Raw genomic sequence first — 22,901 nt, 5'->3', positions numbered from 1 at the left:
CAAGGTAAGTCTGAATGAACTTTAAAACATTTCAAAAAGTTTCAAGCTTTTTTTATTTATTTATTTATCCATTCATTTTTGAATTATTTTGTACTGTATTGAGTGTTTTAAGGCCAGGAAAAAAGTACTTCTATGTAACGGGACAATCAGCTCCAATGGACGAGCCCTTCCAATTAGTCTGTTAAATTGAGGTTGCTCTGGATTTATTTCTTTCCAACTTGTGAACGTCCTTGTCTTGTCACAGTGTTTACTAACCAATGCACATCAGTAGACATTCCTCACCAAAACAAAAATGAAGCCACAGTTTTGGAAGGGCATGAAGTATTGTAGAACAAACAAAGTAAGGAATGGATTTAATGTTAAAGTGACCCGAAATTCTTTCTGTGGTTCATAACAGGAAGTAAACAGAAATATAAACATTGTTAACACTACGGAATCATAGTATAGAATCTCATCAATATTGTGGTGATGTAAACTTGGCCTACAAAGAACAAATGTGTACAGTATATTGAAAGCAAGGGCCCATGTTGCAAGGACACACAAGTGCAAGAGGTTAAGTAGGGATACAACAAAAAGGGCAACCCGCTCTAATTCTCTTCCGACCCTCTTTACCATTTGTTCCAAGTCCTTGGAAGCATCTATTCAACACTCACATCTCCTCTCTTCTTGTCATTTGTACTTGAACCTGTGTAGCTAATTAGTCTCTTCCTTTCCAATGGCTTCCTTTGTCACATTTAACACGAATACTGAGTGTCTGAATGTTATTAAAGTCTTTCTCTTCACTGGCTGGCATATATACACACTTTGAGGGTGGCTCTCACAAATGCTACATTTTAAGTGTTTTACACAGGAAGATGTTGTCTTTTTAAGATTTTTCTTGCAACACACACACAACAATACCCCCCTGCCCCCCACCCCCCGACCCCCCCACGCACACACAGTGTTAAATTACATGAATAAAAGTTGTGCCTGGATGAACAACTGGTCAGCCAGAGCAGTGTCAGAGATTTCTGTCATATTCACCACCAGGTTTCTACATACTAGGAAAAAAAATAAACATGGGCCACACAATACACTGGCTGGTCCCGGTTAGCTGGAAGCCTTTTGAAACACAATACAATACAATACAATACAATTTTATTTATATAGCGCATTTCATAACAGCTAGAGCTGTAACAAAGCACTTTACAAACAATACAATAAATAGAACAAAAACAAAAAAATGTGATGTATTAATAAATATAGAAAAAATATATATAAAATAGAAATAAAAATAGAAATAAATAAAGCCAATACATTGACATAAAGTAGGTGACTGATAGTGTAGTGGTACACACGCCTGAGTTGTGTGCGGGCAGCGTGGGATCGATTCCCGCTCAGTGACAGTGTCTGTGTGTGCCCTGCGACTGGCTGGCGACCAATTCGGGGTGTAGTCTGTCTTCGCCCGCTGACGGCTGGGATAGCCTCCAGCCCCTCCCCGTGACCCTGTATAGGATAAGCGGTTTGGAAGATGACATGACATGACATGACATGACATTGACATAAAACACTATATACAATTGACACCGGAAAAGAGCCGAAAATTTGATCTGTCCGATCAAAAGCCAGAGAGAAGAAATGTGTCTTCAACCAGGTTTTAAAAATGGACAGAGAGGGGGCTTGCCTAACAACCAACGCGGCCTCCCTTCACTGGCTCCCAGTGCATTTCAGGGTCCAATTTAAGATTCTCCTATTTGTCTTTAAATCATTAAATGGCCTCGCCCCGGCGTACCTCTCCGAACTCCTCCACTCCTTACGCACCTTCCCGCAGCCTCAGGTCTGCGGACCAGGCGCTGCTCGAGGTACCGAGGACCAAGGGGAGCCTCAGAGGGGATCAAGCCTTTTCTGTTGCTGGTCCTTCCCTCTGGAAGGACCTCCCATTGGTTGTTTGGCAAGCCCCCTCTCTGTCCAAGTATGGCAGCGCTCTATTCTTCTTGTGATGAGAAAAGTATTTTACTCCATCCATTTTCTGAACTGCTTATCCTCACTTGGCCGCGGGCGTGCTGAAGCCCATCCCTGCTGTAAGTGGGCGAAAGGCTGTGTACACCCAGAACTGGTCCAACTACAGCAAAATATTTTAGGTCTTTTTTTTTTTTGTCTCATATCAAATGGGAAGAAAAATATTCAGCGGTATACATTTGGCTTATTTTTCATTTTATTATTTTCCTCAAAAAATAGACAAGAGCGTATTGAACTGAACATGAATTCAAACAGATGACAAAATATGGTTTGTTGTGACAAAAAGTTTCATGTTAGACATAAAGAAACAGATGCAGTTGTTCCTTCTAAAGTTGATCAGGTGTGGTTTACTATCCAACCAGAGACTGAGTTATACACTCTTTCATCGCAGGTTTTCATCAGTACACCTTTATCATCATGAGCAGGAGGACCAAGCATCTGTTTCATGGACACTCATACCATACAGATGATACCTTTCCCAAACACTCAACAACAAGGTCTTACACCAGCATGATAATATTAGTTCAATGTCAGATGATATGAATGTCTTGTCATGGAGAACATTTGAAAGTTAAATTGAATAACACACCTGCACACTGACATCAACTTTTGTTTATCAACATATTGTAAAAAGAAATTCAGGTATGCACTAAAATCAGGCCTAAGCAATGTTGACTGAAATGTTTTAAGACAATGAAGGTTGGTAAGCTTCGGAGAGTTGTTGAAACTTGTCTTGTTGGCAGTGATACTTCCGTTTGCTTTTAATGACCGTCATGGAATTTTCCACCAGCTTCCACTTTTTCTTTTACATTCTTGCAGTTTCTCTGAGAAATTAAGATTAAAAACAGACATGAACATTTGACCTCTGTGTTGTACATTTTGAAACGCCCAAAATATTATACACAGACAGGATTAAAACCCACATTTCCATCAACACGCTTCTTGAGTGGGGCAAGTAAAGAATCGAAGCAGCATGTGTGTTGTCTTTTTTATACATCTTACAAAGCATTCATGTGTAGGAAGCAGAATGCGAAATGTAAAAGGGTATCCACAGATTCCCTAATTAATGATTGTGTCATGAACGATTTATATTCTAAAGACTCTAAGTAGCTCGTCATTAACCCTAACAGCGCAAACTATATTTATTGAATACAGTATTACTGCATGACGCTTTCAAATAGACTGTGTACTTAAGTTGAATCCTAAATCCAGTTCTTCATTTCTTGTTTTCTTTGATATGCGAGCAAACAAGGTTGTAACCCTGCAACATGCATGCGGTCATCATTTAAATGTGAGTGCACCTGGCTTTTTAATAGGAATGAGAGATCATAATCTGTTTGGTAAAATTCATGTTACAACATGACTTCAGACTGCCGAGCACCTTAAGGTGTAAAGCAAGAATGTTAAAACATCTCGTTTTCATAGCTCCAATGTTTAATGACTTTTGCTCCTACACCTTTTGAAAAGAAAAAAAAAAACGTTATAAAGGCTATTTTCCGAAAGAGAATTTTATGGTGTATTAAATTGTATGGAGGTAGAAAAGGATCTAAATAGTACTGTTTTAATTTACATCGGTTTCAAATGATGCTTATCCCATTGTTGGTTTGAAGATATATATATATATATATATATATATATATATATATATATATATATATATATATATATATATATATGTATATATATATATATATATATATATATATATATACATATATATATATATATACATATACATACATATATATATATATACATATATATATATATATATATATTATATATATATATACATATACATATATATTATATATATATATATATATATATATATATATATATACATATATATATACATATATTATGTATATATATATATATATATATATATACATATATATATATATATATATGTATATATATATATATTAGTGCTGTCAAGCAATTCACATTTTTAAAGTAATTAATCGCAACTTTTTCCATAACTAATCACTATTAATCATGTTTTTCAACTACATTTTTTTACAAAGCTTGGAACCGATATATACTTGAGTAAAATCTTGGAATTAATATGGCAAAAATTTATATTAAAAGTATATTTTGAAATGTCCGCTGATAGTGTAGTGGTACACACGCCTGAGTTGTGTGCGGGCAGCGTGGGATCGATTCCCGCTCAGTGACAGTGTCTATGTGTGCCCTGCGACTGGCTGGCGACCAGTTCGGGGTGTAGTCTGCCTTCGCCCATTGACGGCTGGGATAGGCTCCAGCAACTCCCCGCGACCCTATATAGGATAAGCGGTTTGGAAGATGACATGACATGACAAGTATATTTTGAATCAAAGACTGTTGTAATATTTGTTTTTTCTATCCTTGAATATGACTATTTTCCTGTAAAATACAACTGTTGAACGAAACACCATAGAACATACAACCATACAACTAATATGGTATTTGAATTGTGCTTTGCGAAGTGTGCATTTTGGATTTCTCCAATGAGCCGTCGAGCAACTTTTTCAAGTAAAACTACGTAAAAGTAGGGGCGGTTGTCTACCGGTTAGCACGTCCGCATCACAGTTCAAAGGTTGTGGGTTCGATCCCGGCCCCGGCCTCCCTGTGTGGAGTTTGCATGTTTTTGCCGTGCCTGCATTTTCTCCGGGTTTTCTCCCACATTCAAAAAGATGCTTGGTAGGGTGATTGGACACTCTAAATTGCCCCTAGGTGTGATTGTGAGTGCGGATGTTTGTTTGTCTCTGTGTGCCCTGCGATTGGCTGGCAACCAATTCAGGGTGTCCCCCGCCTACTGCCCAAAGACGGGTGGGATAGGCTCCAGCACTCCCCGCGGTCCTTGTGAGGATAAGCGGCATAGATAATGGATGGATGGATGGACTACATAAAAGTGTGTCTTTGTGACAGTGACTCTCCTCTAAGTTTGGCTACAAAGTGAGCAGAGGGAAGCTGTCACAGGAAGTAAAATACAACCGAGTAAACTGATTTAATTTTTTGAATGCGTTATAAAATTTAAATTAATCTCCAAAATGCTTTAACTTTGACAGCCCTAATATATATATACATATATACATATATATGAACTAGTACCATGCAGCAAAACAGGAATAAAACATGTAAACAAAAGAAAGTTGAAACTTTTGTTATAGTAGAAATAAACCAGCCATGAATAAAAAGGGCAAAAGTTATGTTGTAGGTCTGCCAAGAATAGACTGAACTCACAAGCTTAGTGAGCATGCATGAAGCTACAGAGACTGAAATTGAAGAGACTCAATGCAGCAGTTGTTCCAGATGCTTCACATATCATTAAGTTTATGAGAAAGTGGACGACAAAAACATATTGTGAGGCCTTTCTGACCGAGAACACAAGTCTGAAGGAATGATGTAATTGTGATTTGGGGCTGGACTGCTCATTTACAATGTCTCTGAATTGTGGCAGTGATTGGAGAAACAAAGGGGAAATATTGCAGTGACCTAATTTGACCACCGCAGGAAGGTTGCCAAATACTGTTTTGGAGTTTTGGACGACGTGTATGCTCATACTTTTTTTTTTTTTTGCGGCAGCAGCAGCAGCAATGTAGCATCACGTTAGAGTGTTTGCTTTTTCTTAATTTGGCAAAAGAAATACGTTTTAGTTTGACATTGTCTCAAAACCATGTCAAGACCTGCGTGTATGAAAAGCAACATAAAAGTATATGTGGAATTATTACAATGGATTGTGGTGGAAAAACACATTTTAAGACCAGCACAACCTCCTTAATTAACTGCAAGAGCATGGGTTGTTATTTCTCTCTCAATTATTTTTCTCTCTTCAATTTCAGGAATCAAAGGGAATTGTAGCAGCATAGAATGAGTTTAGTCATTGGTACAACTACATGTTTAAACAGGAAGTCAACCCCTCCAAAATCTTTACAATAATATGTTCTATGCGCCTTCACTCGTCTTAACATGGCATTCTGAGTAATATTGCATTTGTGGAATATGAGTTAAGCAGCAAAATCCACCTTTTTTTAGCCATCTCAGGGGGTGGCCATTTCGTCACATCTGTCGACTGAAAATGACATCACAGTTGCTCAGGGCTCTGGTAGCAACCAATCACGGTTCCTGTTTTTTTAAGCTGAGCCATGATTGGTCGGTATACGAGTCCTGAGTAATGTGGCGTAATTTTCAGTCGACAGAACTGACAAAATGACCCTCCGGCTAAGATGGCTAAAAACAGGTGGATTTTTACTGCTAAACTCATATTCCACAAACGCAATATTAATCAGAATGCTGTGCTTCGACTAGTGGGTCTGCATAGAACATATTTTTGTCAAGAATATTTGGGGGTTGACTTCCTCTTTACAGTTTAATCAGTCAGTTAATTATTTGTCATGTCTCACATACACAAAGAAAAATCAAGTTTATCTTTTGGAGCAAAAAACCAGGATACTCTATTTTCTCTTCTTGACCTGCTTTTGATGACTTTTACCGTTTACCGTAGCTTTGTTCCAGCCACTGCCGCACAGCTGTCAAATTGTAAAAAAAAGGCCCCTTGCCACCCAGATAGCTAACCTTTCTGTGTTGTACTATACAAACGCGTTCATTAGACACCCCGTAAGCCACATTAGCATTGTTGTCCATACAGTCAGCTACCAGCTGACACTGTGGGGGCAGAGAAAAGTGATCAACCAGCTTACGCGCTGCTCCCATCCTCTCTTCTAAACAGGTATGCTTGCGCACATCGAACGAGCAAGAGCCCATAGGTGGGGCCACCCAACCGTCAGATGGATGAGCCTCATCAATGTACACCAGCAGAAAATCAGCAACATCACTGAAGTCTTCCACCAACTGCCGGAAAGCTGGCAGGTGGCTGACGAAAGGGGGTCATGTGGCTGAGCCAAAGTTGACCACCAGAGGGCGATCTGACGACTCAAAATCTAGGAGGCGGCATTCATCCCGATTTCGGACCCACCCGCCATGCTGTTCGTTAGGCATAGTGGTAACCTTTTTACTCCACTGAAGACTAGATGACACCTTCACCACTTTGGAGTTGGGTGCTTCGCAGCCAAGTTTGACCTAAGGAAGCAACAACAAAGGTTGACGGTCACCTCCCAGATCCAGTGATAAAGCAGTGCCATTATGTATGACTTCATGCTCGTACATGTACATGTCGTAAAACTCCATTTTGACCTCTTTTGATCTCTTGGGCGGGATTTCTGTCATTTCAGATATAGGTTAACAGTCAGTGATTAGATTAGCTTTGGATGGATTGTGGCTTTGGTCAAATATTTACAATTGGAACATCATGCCACTGTTTACTTTAAATTGTGTCATGAAAACCACAATCGTTGCCTTAACCCCTGCTGGTGCTCCAACATTAGAAGCCTTCTTTTCATTCTTACACCACATAATAATAATATTATTATTAATAATAATAATAATAATAATAATAATAATAATAATAATAATAATAATAATAATAAAAATAATAATAAAACACCGTTGTCTTCTTTGCCATGTCTCTTCTCATTGAAACTGCAGGCAGATCCAACAGTTGTTCTCGTTTAGCCTGACATGTTATTTCTAGTTCTGATGTCAGATTACAGAACCACAATGAAATATGATTACAGGAGCATGTTTCCAGACACATCGTGTATGCGCTCACACTGCAGCCGAGCTGCATGCCATAGTTAGGGTTTGATGTGACAAAATGAACAAAGGTGGGCCTAAATGTGTATGACATCAGCTGTGCTTTGATGTTATTTCGGTGCATGTTGTATGCTCAATCAATTCGTAGTAAATTCAACAACAACAAAAAATCAGGCCACGTCGCATATTGATCGCGTATTAGGCAAATGTAATATGAAGGTAATTTGAGGATTTAACGTTGCATTGTTGGCAACTATGCAATACTTGAGTCGTACCGTTTTGTGCGCGTCCAGCAAGAAACTATTCCAGACGGAGCGCATCCCAGCCGTAGTCAACATGCGACGCCACTCTCCCGAGCCGGCGGACCTGGAGCAACTCAAAAGCGAAACAATGCGCTTCACGAGCACCATGGAATCGTACAGCGCCAGGAAGAGGCAGTTTGAAAAGAAACCAGGCAATATTTGGAGTGTCACCAGCAGATCTTCGCTGGCCATCCCCATTTTGCCTCCCTGCAAGCGATCGCTCAGAGATGCAACAAGTTGCCCGTCATAGCGCGCCGTAAGCCACTGTTGAGCAGCTCACTCAGCCACTGCCCACATTGCCTTCAGCACGGCCCCGTGCACCCTTCCAACTTTATGCACACGACAGGGGAGGTGAGCACGACGTAATCACATCTCTGAGGGTGCGTGTGTGTGTGTGTTTGCGTGTGTGCGTGTGTGTGTATATATATATATATATATATATATATATATATATATATATATATATATATATATATATATATATATATAATTGCTGTCCTACAATAAAAATCACATTTTAAAAAACAATGAAGTGTTCAGACCTTGCATATTTAGGAATATCTTGTTATGATCTATTTTACCACAAGGCATTAATTGAGATACTATTAAACTTAATGTATAAAAAGTCGTCTTTTATATGTCACTTCCTATTGGGAGGTGGCTGTCCCAATCTCGAACTCCTAAATTTCAATTGATGAAAAAAAAAAAGTAGGTTTTTGCCAATTTAATACTTTACTTTAATAGAACATTTTGATTGCTTTTAAATGTATGGTGAAAGATTTACATTGATTTTGTACATTTTTTTTCAAATTAGAGGTTTTTTCATGTCACTACCGAAACGCAAAGAGTATTTGTCTGCAAGCAGGGCTTGGTTTTAGCCACATCTCCAGAAATTTCACCAGTAAGAGACATTACCTTCATGTTCATCACTGGCCACATGGCGAGTAATTAGTTGACAGCATTATTAAGTTATGTGCCCTCCAAAGTCTGAAAATCAGCATGTGGTTTAAAGGACCGTCCCTACCGAACACCTACTTTCTGCAATAAAATGAGCACTTTTGCATTTTAATGCTAAATGTAGTGTTTTCTATTTCTGTACACATGCTCAAAGAAGTCTGTGGTAGCCACGTTGTGCCCAGCATTGTTGAGTATTGTCAACAACTATCATAAAACGTCACTACCAAAACGTTTCGGTTGTGATATAATGGTTTCGGTATTGACAATATGATGTTTATTTTAAAGTAAGTAAGTTTTAAATAAAATAATACATAGATACATATGTAAGACATAGAGCTTTCTGAATTTAACTATATTCGATTCCTTATTTTCTCTTAATTTGAAGGGAAAAATAAAACCGAAACAGTCACTACCGAAACATACAGAAAGGTTTCATCACTGGCCACATGGCGAGTAATTAGTTGACAGCATTATTAAGTTATGTGCCCTCCAAAGTCTGAAAATCAGCATGTGGTTTAAAGGCCCGCCACTACCGAACACCTCATTTCTGCAATAAAATGAGCACTTTTGATTTTAATGCTAAATGTAGTGTTTTCTATCTTGTACACTTGCTCAAAACTGTCTGTGGTAGCCACGTTGTGCCTAGCATTGTTGAGTATTGTCAACAACTATCATAAAACGTCATTACTGAAACGGTCACTACCAAAACGTTTCGGTAGTGACATAATAGTTTTGGTAGTGACAATATGATGTTTCTTTTTGAATAAAGTAAGTTTTAAATAACATAATACATAGATACATATGTCATACATAGATCTCTCTGATTTTAACAATATTTTATTCCATGTTTTATCTTAATTTGAAGGGAAAAACACCCAAATGCCACAAAGCCTATAGCATAGACAGAGTACAGGCGGGGGGTTAGAATGACCCAGTGAAATCCGAAGAATATTCAATAAAGGCAAGAGAAAGAAATAAGAGATGGAAGGAAGAAGGGAAGCTGAAGTCTACCAATGAATTATCCAGCAGAGAGCAAAGGAAAGTCAGAAGAGCATGGAGCAAAAGACAAGACCACCAGATGTCTCTCAAAAACAGAGAGAGAGGGAACATACATACAGGGTTGTATGTTACAAAAATATTTGTCATTCCAATTAAATTTTCATTTGGAAGGTGAAACCACAGTTTTTCAATGATGAAGAGCCCTGTGATGGACAGGTGACCGGTCCAGCGTGTACCCTGCTTTTGCCCTAAGTCAGCTGCGATCAACTCCAACCCCCCGCGACCCTGAGTAAAGCACAAAGCAGAAGAAAATGGAAAAATAATGTTTCATTAGTTCCACTGCTCCACTCGCTTGCCGTACGATGCATTCAGGAACCTCGGAAACATCACAACTCAGCAACACACAAATCCGACCACAACACAGATAAGCCAATTCATTACAATATGGTGTTGAACATTCAAAGATTTCAATACCTAAAAAGTGCATACAATTTCATAAAGACTTTTCAAAATGTTTTCATTATAAAAAGAGTTTTAATATAGTTGGCAATAATTGTAATTGTTATTGCATGCATTTTTTTTAATCACAAAAATTGTATACATGTACTGTAATGACAACTTGTCTTTAACTTGAATACTTAGGTGTGTCATAGGCTTTTGCTGCTGAGTGTTTAAAGATTTCAGTGTCTTAATAATTTACAAAATTAAGAGATCTTTATTGTTAGTGTATTTTTTTATTCTGGTGTAATTTCTTAGAATCACCCGAATGGTTCGCTTTTATTTATCCATCCATCCATTATCGATACCGCTTATCCTCACAAGGGTCGCGGGACGTACTGGAGCCTATCCCAGCAGTCTTCGGGCAGTAGGCGGGGGACACCCTGAATTGGTTGCCAGCCAATCGCAGGGCACACAGAGACAAACATCCGCACTCACAATCACACCTAGGGCCAATTTAGAGAGTCCAATCAACTTACCATGCATGTTTTTGGAATGTGGGAGGAAACCGGAGTACCCGGAGAAAACCCACGCAGGCATGGGGAGAACATGCAAACCCCGCACAGGGAGGCCGGAGCCGGGATCAAACCCACGACCTCTGAACTGTGAGGCGGACGTGCTAACCAGTCGACCACCGTGCTGCCCGCTTTTATTTATTTTTTCAACAAAATTTACCATTTACTTGTCATCTTTTCAAAATAAACATCCATCCATCCATCCATTATCGATACCGCTTATCCTCACAAGGATAGCGGGGCGTGCTGGAGCCTATCCCAGCTGTCTTCGGGCAGTAGGCGGAGGACACCCTGAATTGGTTGCCAGCCAATCGCAGGGCACACAGAGACAAACATCTGCACTCACAATCACACCTAGGGGCAATTTACAGTGTCCAATCAACTTACCATGCATGTTTCTGGAATGTGGGAGGAAACCGGAGAACCCGGAGAAAACCCACGCAGGCATGGGGAGAGCAATCAAACTCCACACAGGGAGGCCGGAGCCGGATCGAACCCACGACCTCTGAACTGTGAGGCGGACGTGCTAACCAGTCGACATGAATAAAATCATAAGCATCAAAAGCATGAATAAAGGTCAATAAAAGAGTTTATGTTCCCCATAAGCAATCCATGAGCCTTGCTCGGGTCAGAGTGTCATTCTTGATGTGTGACCTGGGGAAGACTTCCAGTAACGTAAGCACTGGCCACTCAAATCTCCTGATAAGACCTGCTCAATTTTAAGTATTCATTGTTTCGATAGAAAAATTCATGTAAATATTCACTAAAATTATTTTAAAGAATTTCTCTGTTGTATTATTTGTATTATTTTATTGTTTTTTTCTTCTTGCTTATCCCAACACAAAATCTCTCTCTCTCTCTCTCTCTCTCTCTCTCTCTCTCTCTCTCTCTCTCTCTCTCTCTCTCTCTCTCTCTCTCTTTCTCTCTCTCTTTCTCTCTCTCTCTCTCTCGACATGATATTATTAACCTAATAAGGAATGGACTGAATAAATGATTTTAAGAAAACAATTTTTATTTTTTGCTTCGTAAAGAGGAAGCAGAATGGTTTTGTTCTGGATTTGACAAATGAATTAATTATGTATAATTGTGTTTTTATGGAGTTGGAACTACATGGAGTCTGTGGAACTATGTTCTTTGGCTTGAACATAGGCCATGAGCTTTGCTGAAAGACACATATTGGGAAACAATTAAGATGTAAAAAGTGTTAGAAGCAGTACGGTCAAAAAAAAAAAAAAAGATAATTGCAAAATGTCTATAACTAATTGAGAGTAATCATATCAATCATTTTCAACTACAACTTTTTACAAGGCTTGGAAACGATATTTACTTTTGTAAAATGTTGGAATTAATACGAAAAAATGAAAAGTATAGTTTGATTCAAAGGCTATTCTAATAGCATTCTTTGAGCCCCGAATATTATTTTTTTCCTGTAAAATACAACTGTTGAACAACGCACCAAGACGTACAAGTAATATGGTTTTTGAATTTGGCTTTGCAAAGTGGAAAATTATTTCGGATTTCTATAATGAGCCATAGAGTAAGTGTTTAAAGGAAAACTACGTAAAGGCCCATCTTGGTGACACTGACCTCTGCTCTAAGTTTGGCTGCAAAGTGAGCAAAAGGAATCTGCCACAGGAAGTAAATAAAACTGAGTTAACCGAGTTAATTTTCATGTGTTATAAAATTTTGATTAATCTCGGCCTTATGTGCCTCCTTATATGTGTGCATTTTATCTCATGAAACCATGGTTGTGGATGGTATAATGAACAATGACTGATCTGTCATTGTTGTTTGGTTTCTATAGTGTGAAATGATTATTTTATTGACATTGACAGTGAAATTGAATGTTCTTGACTTTAAAGAGATTATTTTAGTGTTTGCATTCAGACCATTTGTAAATGTATTATTTAAATACGCAGTTAATATTAAAAATGTGGCAGAGTATCCCATATGAATAAGCCTACAGTATATGGGTTATACATGCCAGGGATCATATCTTCTTTACACAAAACGAGTAGAATTGTCCTTAAGATGTATAAGATATATAAACAACATAAATTTTATGTGTTTGTATATGGAGGGTTTGAAGCACAGGTGCTCCACATATAATTCAGTTAAAACGTAATTTTCAGGTGAAACCTTTAAAAACCTTTTTCATACGGGATCAAGAGGTCAAAGCGTAGACTACTGCATCCATGTGAAAGTGGCAGGAAAATCACAGGTACCAAATTTTCCGCAAGGTGGTCAGGGGGGTTGGCCACCCCTTGGTCCTCTGTGGCTACAAACCTGGGAAAAGTGTAGGTTTTTGGCAGTATTTAGAATAAATTAAGACGAGCTGTGTTTCTGCTTTTGCTGTTAAAAGATTGAATGTTTTGGTATGGTGAGTATCTGTTTTGGGAAATTAAAACTGTTTTGGGATAGGTTTTAATTGATACATTCTTTCATGTTCTATATATACCCTGAAGACAGGGAAGACTTTGCAATTGGTTCGGAAAATTTGAATAAATAGTTCTTTATCTATTTACCAAGTGATATGTATTGAATATAAACAGGCTGGACGATAGATGTTCTGTGAAGTTAAGACGACCATTGTCGTTGACAATTCTGAAGGGACAAGACATTGTTTCATAAAATACCAGACTGCAAACTTTGTTATCTATAAGCTGGTTGACATTACAGGTCCAGGATTCCCAACCACATCCAGGAGGAACAAGAAGAGCTACTTCACAGCGATTGGATGGGCAAAATCCACCGATGAAAGTGATAAAATTTGGCATACGCTGGCTGAATCGAGTAACTGCTAGCACAAATTTTAATGTACAAATGGCGGACGCGCCAGGGGTGGTGTCTCTGAGTGGAATTGAAAAGCACCTTTTTGCGGAGTGAATGAGATACTAACCAGTGAATAAAGGTGTGAACGGAAGGTGGAAGTTTGAATGTGTATGAAATTTGAGAGGATGTTTAAGGGACGGGCCCCCGGGATAGAAAACTTGATTTGGGGACCGACAAGCCCTCTTCAGCACTTGGGGGGGGGCAATGGGTCTATGGACCTGATCAACCCATTCCATCAATCCCATTGCATTCCCAGGTACTGATTTGCAATATTGCTATTGAAAAAAACAAAAAAAAACATTTTTGGTACTAACCAAATTCATCCATCAAGTAAATGAATAATTGGACTGCAAACCACAAGACTTGAACTGAAACCTGAAATTTGAATGAAATTTGACTATGAATTATTGCCTCCCAATTAGAGTGGAATCTGTGTGTGAGTCATTATTATTATTATCATTTAAAATGTGATTGAGATACCAAATGATAGGATTAGCTGGAGGATGTTTTATGTCCTTTTTAAGATTTAAGGCTTGGACCTTGTCCAAAACAAACTGAATAAGAACAGAGAAAGTGCTTTATTTTGAATGAATGTTACACATTTTTTGGAAATATTTAAACGCTATTGAGGAAATGGTGTTGACATAGTTGCTAAGATAATTTTATCAATAGAAGAAATGCTGGAGATTTAAGTATAATACAAATAGGTTGAGAAATTGACATTTTGTTGTGAAAATATTTTTGGGGAAAGTGGTCTGTTTTATATGACACAGGCAAAGATAGATGCACAAAAAACACTTTACACTTTTAATAATTAAATACTTTTTTGACCAGTTGAATATTACGAACAATAATAACAATAATTCTAAACAGCTGCTGGACACTTCTTGCTATAGTGCAACAATAGGACATTTACGCACAATTAGGAAATTCATGCTTGTAAAACAATATTATATAAATAGAAATGTACCATAAAATGTACACTTGTCCATGTTACGTAGGCTTTCCGAAATTTCTATACTTTGCGAAGATGATGTCTTTATATTTGTTTTTAACTGTCTTATGTTAAGGCTTTTCCGTACATATATTCCTTTACTACTTATTCCAAAATTTAACTCCATGAATACTAAAGATAAAACTCTTACCCTGACCCTGATACATTATAGGCCTTGTAGGGGATCACGCGCACATATATGTTAAGGTCTACCAACAAGGGGGTGGGATGAACTGACCTTTAGGCCAGTTTAAAACAGGGATGGACATTTTTCAGAAAAGCTCAAGTTTTAGCTGAGTGAGCCATAAGGTCACTCAGATGGGGTTGCTAGACGAGGCCTCTTTGGCGTATATGTTTAGATAGGTGACTTGAGCCGGGCCGTTATCTTGCTGTGACCTTTCTCTTGCTTGGCCTTCCGTGGCAAACTTATTAGTTGATTTCATTAGTGGTCACACAGGGGCAATCTTCACAGCTGTATCTCGATTTTTCTGGCACACTACATGGGTCTAAATTTATGGTGACCTCACTTTTGTGGGGTCAAAAGAGGGAGGTGCCCTTTTTTTATTACTTTTTTGAATTACTAAATTCTAAATTATTTCGGCCTCAGTATTTGAGGCCGAAAGAGGGTCTGAAGGATCGGAATCTATAAGAATGGCCAGGGAGGAGACCAACCCACATTATGTTTAGATTTTGAAGACAGTATACATGTGAGGGCTGCATGTTAGACCGCTCCCGTTTTCTGCCCTCGCCGTCTCGTGTGAGAGCATTCGCGAGAATGGAAAAGCTGTCCAGATCTGCTTATTGTAAGATTCCTGAACTTCAGAGATGGTAAAGAAAACTGACGAAAAAATTCAATCGATTTGTGTGAGTCTTTATTATAATTATTATTTACATATTGGATGTCTTCTTGAAAGATAAAACAAACACGCAGTGAGTTGTTTTTGTGAATTGATAATTGGGCTTGGGCCCTGGTGCCCCTATAGCAACCAACAACTCCAACAGCGCTCAAGGATTTTCTGCATAATAGCACACCCAAAGTTGCAGTACATGTACTGCTACTGAAAGCCACGATCTGTACAACCATTATGATATTATATGTACCGCATCACGGATCACTCTATCTCTGCTCTTATGACTCCACGTTGTTGCACAGCTGTCATTGGGTGGTATTCCTGCACAATGGTACCTTTACAATACAGAAAGACTTAAATACTTAATTGTCTAGTCTTTGTTTATGGTAGTTACTCGTTACTGCAATACTCATGTGGCTCATACTACCAGAGACAAATTCCTTCTGTGTTTTACATACTTGGCCATGAAAGGTAATTCTGATTCTGGCTCCATGCTTGCCTGATTGCTTACCCGCTTGCCAGTCGCCGTCTGCCTCCTGTGAGATGACATGAGTTTAACGTAGCTAAATGTCCGAAATATAACCAGTCGGGGTTCGTGTGCGCATTCATGCTCTTGTCCGCTTCGGCCTGTGTAAGTGGAGAAGCGATCGCCACAGTATTTTTGATTTTGTGGAGGTGATCATGATGAGCTCACGTTTGATGTCAATAGATGCAAACTATTGTGCAGAACACTTTTATACTTTCACAGGTTGTAGTGGACAAGAGTAGTAATGTGCATTTGCATTTTGGTGGCGATCGGTTGCCGTTTTAGACAACAGAACTGATAGAGCGAGCAATATTACCACGCTTGCCTCTCTCCCGTGACTGAGACCGAAAAAATAACAAGCCGAGCTCCAAAACGGGGCGGGCCGATTTGTCATATATCTAATCACCAGAGCTGGGCTGTGGATGGGCCGGACCGGTCGGACCCTCCAGCCCATTTTAGTACTGATGTCATTTTTACATGCAAATCTGTTATATAAGTGCCAATGTTAAGCTCATCCAAGTGTCACTTTAACCTTCCGAATCCTTTATCATTCCCAACTAAAAATGGTTGGAAATCAAGTGCAGTCATTTTAGCCAGTTCTTCATCAGTTGTGTTCTCTGTCGCGCTGGGGTTAAAGATTTCTGCAAAAACTGTCCGATAGAGCTTTGCGTTGTAGGTTTAGGTGGTTGTAGTGGTGTGATGCAGAAGCCACGACAGCATCAGCCCCAGGAAAAACACTAGCACCTTCATTGTTGAAAGTTTCAATTGCCTGTCTTTTTTTACCCAATGGCACCAATGGGTTGACAGTTCTTAAATGCCTCTCTTATCCAGAAAATCAAAGTATATCCATAGTTTGCTTCTTTTTCTGTCACTCATTTTGTTCATTGCCATGTTTCTTACCAGCAGCAGTTGTGTTGCCTATCCTTGTGTCCCTCCTTTCTTCTCACCCAGTGCACTGCTCTGTGTATAATCGCCACCCCACCTCCTGCCCTCTACATGGTACAGTTGACAAATCACGAGTGTGCATGATGCACTGCACGCGGGAAGCTGAAGCTTGTGCTGCTATAAAATAACTGCCCCTCCCCCCTCTGGCCAGTACAGAGTGAGAGAGAAGGGACGGGGTTTGGGGGGCAGGGATTTTTAGTGGCATTGCAACATTTGCCCATTCTCCCATCTCAAAATACTGCCCAATATGAAAGATTGTGAGGGCATCTTCTGTGCACAGAAAGGCTTCAATTATGAACGATTTATTTGTAGTCGACTACAATGTGATTAAAGTTCAGTCGAAGCCAATGAAACAATGACGTTGTGGATAATTTTTTAATATTATATTTTGACGGATTAACTTTGAAACAAGAAAAAACAAATGAAAAAAATGCAACTTTCCATTATGCTAAATGTAGTTGTTGCATTTAGAGGGTGTCCTGCACGTTTCCCTTTAACACGCAGGCAGGTCTCATCTTTTTCCATAGCTTAACGTGTTGAAAGATGTAACTTCATAGCCAGAATTTCTTTTACAGTTTTGCTTTAACTCATGTTTCTACCGTATTTGTGGATACACTTGCATATTTTGCAAGTGATCGTGCTACTGGTCTAATTTTTAGTAAAATATTTCCACACAGTACAGCATCCATAAAGCCGAATACACTTAATGTCAATGTCATAAAGAAACATAAGTGTTATGATCTTGTTTCATTTTACATCACACAACTTCTATTGTGAATTAAGTTCTGGTTAGCACACAGTTGGTGCATTTTTAGACATTTATTTTGCAGAGCTGGGTATCACCTAACTGCCACCGGGTTCCTCCTGCATATTTAAATTGACCACGTGGTCCCGGTCCATCCCTCGTCGGCGACAACCAATCGCAGTCGAGAATGTAATCATCACTGCACGAGCAGACACGCCACCATATAAAGAAAAAATATCAAATAAAAACAATTGACACACTCTCACGCACAGCGTGGTGATCAGTGAAATAAAAACAATATTGGGCACATGTCATTGCTTCTGTGGGATCGCAAGGTACACAATACTGATTTATTTGTTTTTTTTTTTCCTTACTCGGCAGCGTGGCAGGAATGCAGCACCTGCGTGTGACGTGGTACAGGCTGGAGGGTCCGACCGGTTCGGATGCCCATTTTTGGGGCGGAGGGTGGGGGGTTACAAAGGCTGTAAGGTAAAAGGTAAAAAAAGGCTGGACTAAGCATGGCCGGAAGTGGATTTTAGTCCGGCCTACTAATCGGCCCTCATGCGTTTGACGTGGTCGCGAGGCGGCCAAATTTCATCTCAGCCTACCCAGTGAAAGGATTCATTTTAGGCTTCTTTCTACTCCCGCGTCGGCACGAGCGACAACTGCTGCATTGATTCACGTGACCGACACATTGTGCTGTTGGCGACAGGTTTGCGACACGTGCCACGCACCCATCAGGAATTGTTGCTGCTCTGATCGGTCCATTATGTCAGCATGTTATGTTGCGATGACATACAGTTTCCCACGCGGAGAGGAGAGAGAGGATTCAGCACGCAGCTCGTTGTTGCTGCAAAAGCAAACTAGTTTGGCAATAAAATTAACTGCATAGTCTAGTCATCTTGGTCCCTTTATGGTTGTAACAGATATGATATCCATTGTTGTCGCTGTCTTTTTGAAGCGACGCCCCCCGACTTGGAACTTAACTGTTTCAAAACAACTTGTGTCCGGGAGTATGTTAAGCTGCGCCCAGAGCTTAAGTATGACGCTGGCACTTCTGGCCTCTTTCCTACTTCCGGAAATACGCCGTAGCAAACCTGCTGTGTATAGTTGTTTGCTGGTATGCTTTTATTTTGAAGGCCGTGAACGAAGGGAAGTGTGGAAAATAAAGAACTTGTTGAATGCGACTTCTGGCCGTCTGTTGGACCCATATAATTATATAATACGACAAAACCAACCCCGGGGCTCGCAATGGAAGTAAGCACACGCAGTTGGGTAAGAAGTAAAGTACTAGTGACCCATTTTGAAGCGTGTCCACAGCGGGTTCGAATAGTAAATTAGCCAGCTAATGATCCTTAAAAAGCCTCTGCGTTAGCATCTCTCCCGCGGCGGCGTCAATCACTGACATTTTTTTTTTTGTGGGCTGGGGGGCGGAACGGGGCGGGTGGTGATAATTTTTATGAATAAGGGCGGGGGGATGCGGCTGGAAGGGTACCCAGGTCAAGGGTGGAGGGTCGCGGTCGGACCGGCAAAAAAGGGTCAAGTGCCCAGCTCTGTAGAGTAGTAAAGTCACCTTGTCAACTAATTGGTTCAAACCCTATGGCGCAACCCTCTTTAGGTCACATTTTTAACTGGATTTGGTCTTGACATTGTGTTGTCGCCAAGCTGAAAGCAGTTTTTTTCTTAGCCGTTAAACACCTGAAAGTTGTGTCGCAAAAGACTGAAAAAAAATGGAATTTGACAGTATCCAAACTTCCCTCAACCTAGTCAGAGCCCAAGTCTTAGGGGAAGAAAAACAGTTTCATAGCATGAGACTGCCACTACGAGCCCATGTAAATGGATGAACTCAACATATGACACAACGCTTTAAAGGTAAATGCCATAATTCTGTGAAACCTTATTCATTTTAAATATACACTTATTAACTTAAAGTTTAGATTTCACATCCATTGGTGTGGTATGCAAAATCATCAGAACTCTGTCACTGCCTGATGCATCTGGACCTAGTATATCCACCAATATTTATGTTCCATCTCCTGAAGCGAGTGGAGGATTCTTATTTGTGGAGTCTTGTGCAAGGAGACTATGAAGAGCCATAATGCAGACATGGCATCCATCCATGGCTCACACATGGTGGCTGAAAGCTGGGCTGTTGGCAAAGTGTTAAGAACCAGGGCCAACGAATGCACTCTGTGCCAGCGTGGGAAATAGACCACTTTGTTCAGGAATGACAGGATTGTGTCACACTTCAGATGCACAGTGTCAAACAAGTTTATCTTTGGCACATCAAAAAAATTAGGGACAATAGTGCAAGACAAGCCATTTTCCAGCCAGAAGACCACCAGGGTGACATTCATGTACAGCACCCAACCATGGGTTCTCCCTCCACAGAAACTAATGACTTTGTTTTCATTATGGCCCAAGCAGCAACCACTACGAGGTCCCTGTTGTTTTTGTCGGAATTCTTCTTATTATTATTATTCTGCTATTGATTTCCATTTTTCGGAGCCTGGAGAAAATGTACATATTTTGAAGTTGTCAAGCACAATTATAAAACAAATCCCTCTGTAGTGCCGCCTGGAGTGGAAAAACAAAATCTAATCCTGGTAAATTTCACCTAGGGCTACGAAAATTGGGAGGCACAAGTTGCACCGGTAGACGTACCATAAAGTTAATTGTAGCCAAAGTCTAAAATGAACAGGAAGCGAGCTACAATTTTTTTGACCGTCTAGTTTTGGCCCTTTTTTTTTTTTTTTTTTTACATTTTTACAGGGGTCATATTGTTGTGCCCTTGTCCTAGAGTAGAGGTGCTCAAGTCCAGTCCTCTAGAGCCCCTACTCAGCCTGTTTAGATTTTTTCATATTCTTTCGCCACAAAACAAGAAATGCTCCCCAAAAATCTTCACATCGATATTAATAGTCAGAGCGTGAAGACATCTATGAATAATATTCAGTTATGCATATAGCGCCACCTAGTAGCGACAAGAAATGTCATTTTCTACAGTTAAAAATTAGTCAGAAAAGCCTTAAGACGATCATGCCTTAGTCCAAATATTGTAACTTTTAGGCAGAGGGCGTCGCCTGTATGGCCCCGGCTTGATGCCTGTACATTGGGGTTCACCACGGTGGGCAGAGTAGCCTCCCTCCGCCTTCGGGTGGTTGGACTAGTCCTGACTGTTGTTTGTGCCTGTGCAGCAAACATCAGCTCACAGCCACCGTTGTTGCAGTCCTTGGAGGGTGCGCTTTGAGCCTTCCATGACAGTTCACATCATAGCAGGTCGGGTTACAGGTGATTAGCGAGCCTGTAAGAACGGGTTTGGACTCTGTAAGGCTAGAGTTAACTAGCGCTATGCTAGACTCTGACAACACACATAGTTTTTTTATTTTGATTAGAGACGTACACACCACATATTCATGCATTACATAGTGATATTGTTTCTACTGAGGTGGTGCAATATGATAATAATAGTACTCAAGGGCCGATAAATAACTACCATATTCCGACAGTTGTACCCTCCCACCGCGGCTACATCCTCGGAGGCGCTGTTATGGAGATTTCTACATTGTCGAACATTGGGCCCCTGCTCACTTCATCGATGTCATCTTCCTACAGCACTTCATTTGATTAACTTTCACATCACTTTAACAAACACTGTATAGTACTATAATGTGCGTTCAATGTTGCCCACTCCGCATCCATTGCAGCCTGATCATCCTGGAAGGGGGATTTCCCCATCTGTGGTCCCTTCTCAAGGTTTCTCAATTTTCCCCAGATGGGTTTTTTTAGTTTTTCCTTGCCCTCCTGGGGTTAAGAACAGGGGATGTCGTGTATATGATCTGGTGCGTATGTGAAGCCCTTTGAGACTTTCCTGTGATTAAGGTCTATATAAATAAATTTGACTTGACTTGACTTGAGAGCCTGCACCCATGGGGCGCGCCCGGGATTAGCCCGAAAAGGCAACGTGGGTCCCACTTGCCATGGGCTCACCACTGGTGGGAGCGGCCAAATGGGTTGGGTGCCATGTGAGCTGGGCGGCGGTCGTAGGCAGGGACTTTGGCAGTCCGATCCCCGGCAACAGAAACTAGCTCTTGGGACATGCAATGTCACTTCTCTGGCAGGGAAGGAGCCCAAGCTGGTGTGTGAGGCTGAGAGGTTCCGACTAGATATAGCTTGGGATCTGGTACCAGTCCTCTCGAGAGGGGTTGGACACTCTTCCACTCTGGAGTTGCCCAAAGTGAGAGGCACTGCGCAGGTGTGGGCATGTTTATTGCCCCTGGCTTGGCGCCTGTACTTTGGGGTTTACCCCGGTAGACGAGAGGGTAGCCTCCCTCCGCCTTACAGTGGGGGGGGGCGGGACCTGACTGTTGTTTGTGCTTATGCACCAAACAGCAGTGCAGAGTACCCACCCTTTTTGGAGCCCTTGGAGGGTGTGCTGGAGAGCGCTCCGCCTGGGGACTCCATTGTTCTCCTGGGGGACTGCAATGACAGTCAGAACTGGAAGGGCGTGATTGGGAGGAACGGTCCCTCCGATCTGACCCGAGTGGTGTTCTGTTACTGGACTTCTGTGCTCGTCATGGTGTGTCCATAACGAAAAACCATGTTCAAATAAGGGTGTCCATATGTGCACTTGGCACCAGGACACCCTAGGCTGCAGTTCGATGATCGACTTTGTAGTCATACCATTGGATTTGCGGCCGCATGTTTTGGACACTCGGGTGAAGAGAGGGGCGGAGCTGTCAACTGATCACCACCTGGTGGTGGGTTGGCTCCGATGGTGGTGGAAGATGCCGGTCCGACCTGGCAGACCCAAACGTATTGTGAGGGTTTGCTGGGAACGTCTGGCTGAATCCCCTGTCAGAAGGGGTTTCAAATCCCACCTCCGGCAGAACTTTGCCCACGTCCCGGGTGAGGCGGGGGACATTGAGTCCGAGTGGACCATGTTTCGTGCCTCCATTGTTGAGGCGGCCGATTGGAGCTGTGGCCGCAAGGTGGTCGGTGCCTGTCGTGGCGGCAATCCCCGAACCCGCTGGTGAATACCAGTGGTAAGGGATGCTTTTCAGCTCAAAAAGGAGTTCTATCGGGCCTTTTTGGATTGCGTGACT

General features: G+C 40.8%; 1 protein-coding gene across 3 annotated transcripts; it reads right to left on the bottom strand.

The window, feature by feature from the left end:
- Positions 1-963: 963 nt before the first annotated feature.
- On the bottom strand, positions 964-8,264 carry dio2 (iodothyronine deiodinase 2). 3 transcript variants are annotated; one of them, XM_086049598.1, is made up of 3 exons: positions 7,911-8,264; positions 6,959-7,062; positions 964-1,485 (listed from the first exon to the last, which is right to left on the bottom strand). In XM_086049598.1, exons 1-3 carry the CDS (start codon positions 8,133-8,135, stop codon positions 1,377-1,379), a joined length of 438 nt encoding a protein of 145 aa, XP_085905724.1. In that variant the 5' UTR covers positions 8,136-8,264; the 3' UTR covers positions 964-1,376. The 3 variants fall into 3 exon arrangements, 2 of the variants coding, with proteins under 2 accessions (XP_085905724.1, XP_085905723.1); XR_015089298.1 differs by lacking the exons at positions 6,959-7,062; positions 7,911-8,264 and adding an exon at positions 1,772-3,642 and having other exon boundaries at positions 1,375-1,485; XM_086049597.1 differs by lacking the exon at positions 964-1,485 and having other exon boundaries at positions 3,910-7,062.
- Positions 8,265-22,901: the final 14,637 nt, after the last annotated feature.

Source organism: Filicampus tigris, chromosome 13 (assembly GCF_054856515.1).
Source record: "Filicampus tigris isolate MCC_2025a chromosome 13, RoL_Ftig_1.0, whole genome shotgun sequence".
Taxonomy (NCBI): Eukaryota; Metazoa; Chordata; class Actinopteri; order Syngnathiformes; family Syngnathidae; genus Filicampus; species Filicampus tigris.
This window is presented reverse-complemented; position numbering and strand designations above follow the sequence as displayed.

Coding starts and splice junctions, on each gene's coding strand:
- dio2 (XM_086049598.1), bottom strand. CDS start 8,135: ATGGGGATGGCCAGCGAAGATCTGCTGGTGACACTCCAAATATTGCCT. Junction 7,063..7,910: donor TGCTGGACGCGCACAAAACG/GTACGACTCAAG, acceptor TTGCTTCCTTAG/GTCAAACTTGGCTGCGAAGC. Junction 1,486..6,958: donor CCTAACGAACAGCATGGCGG/GTGGGTCCGAAA, acceptor TATCCTATACAG/GGTCACGGGGAGGGGCTGGA.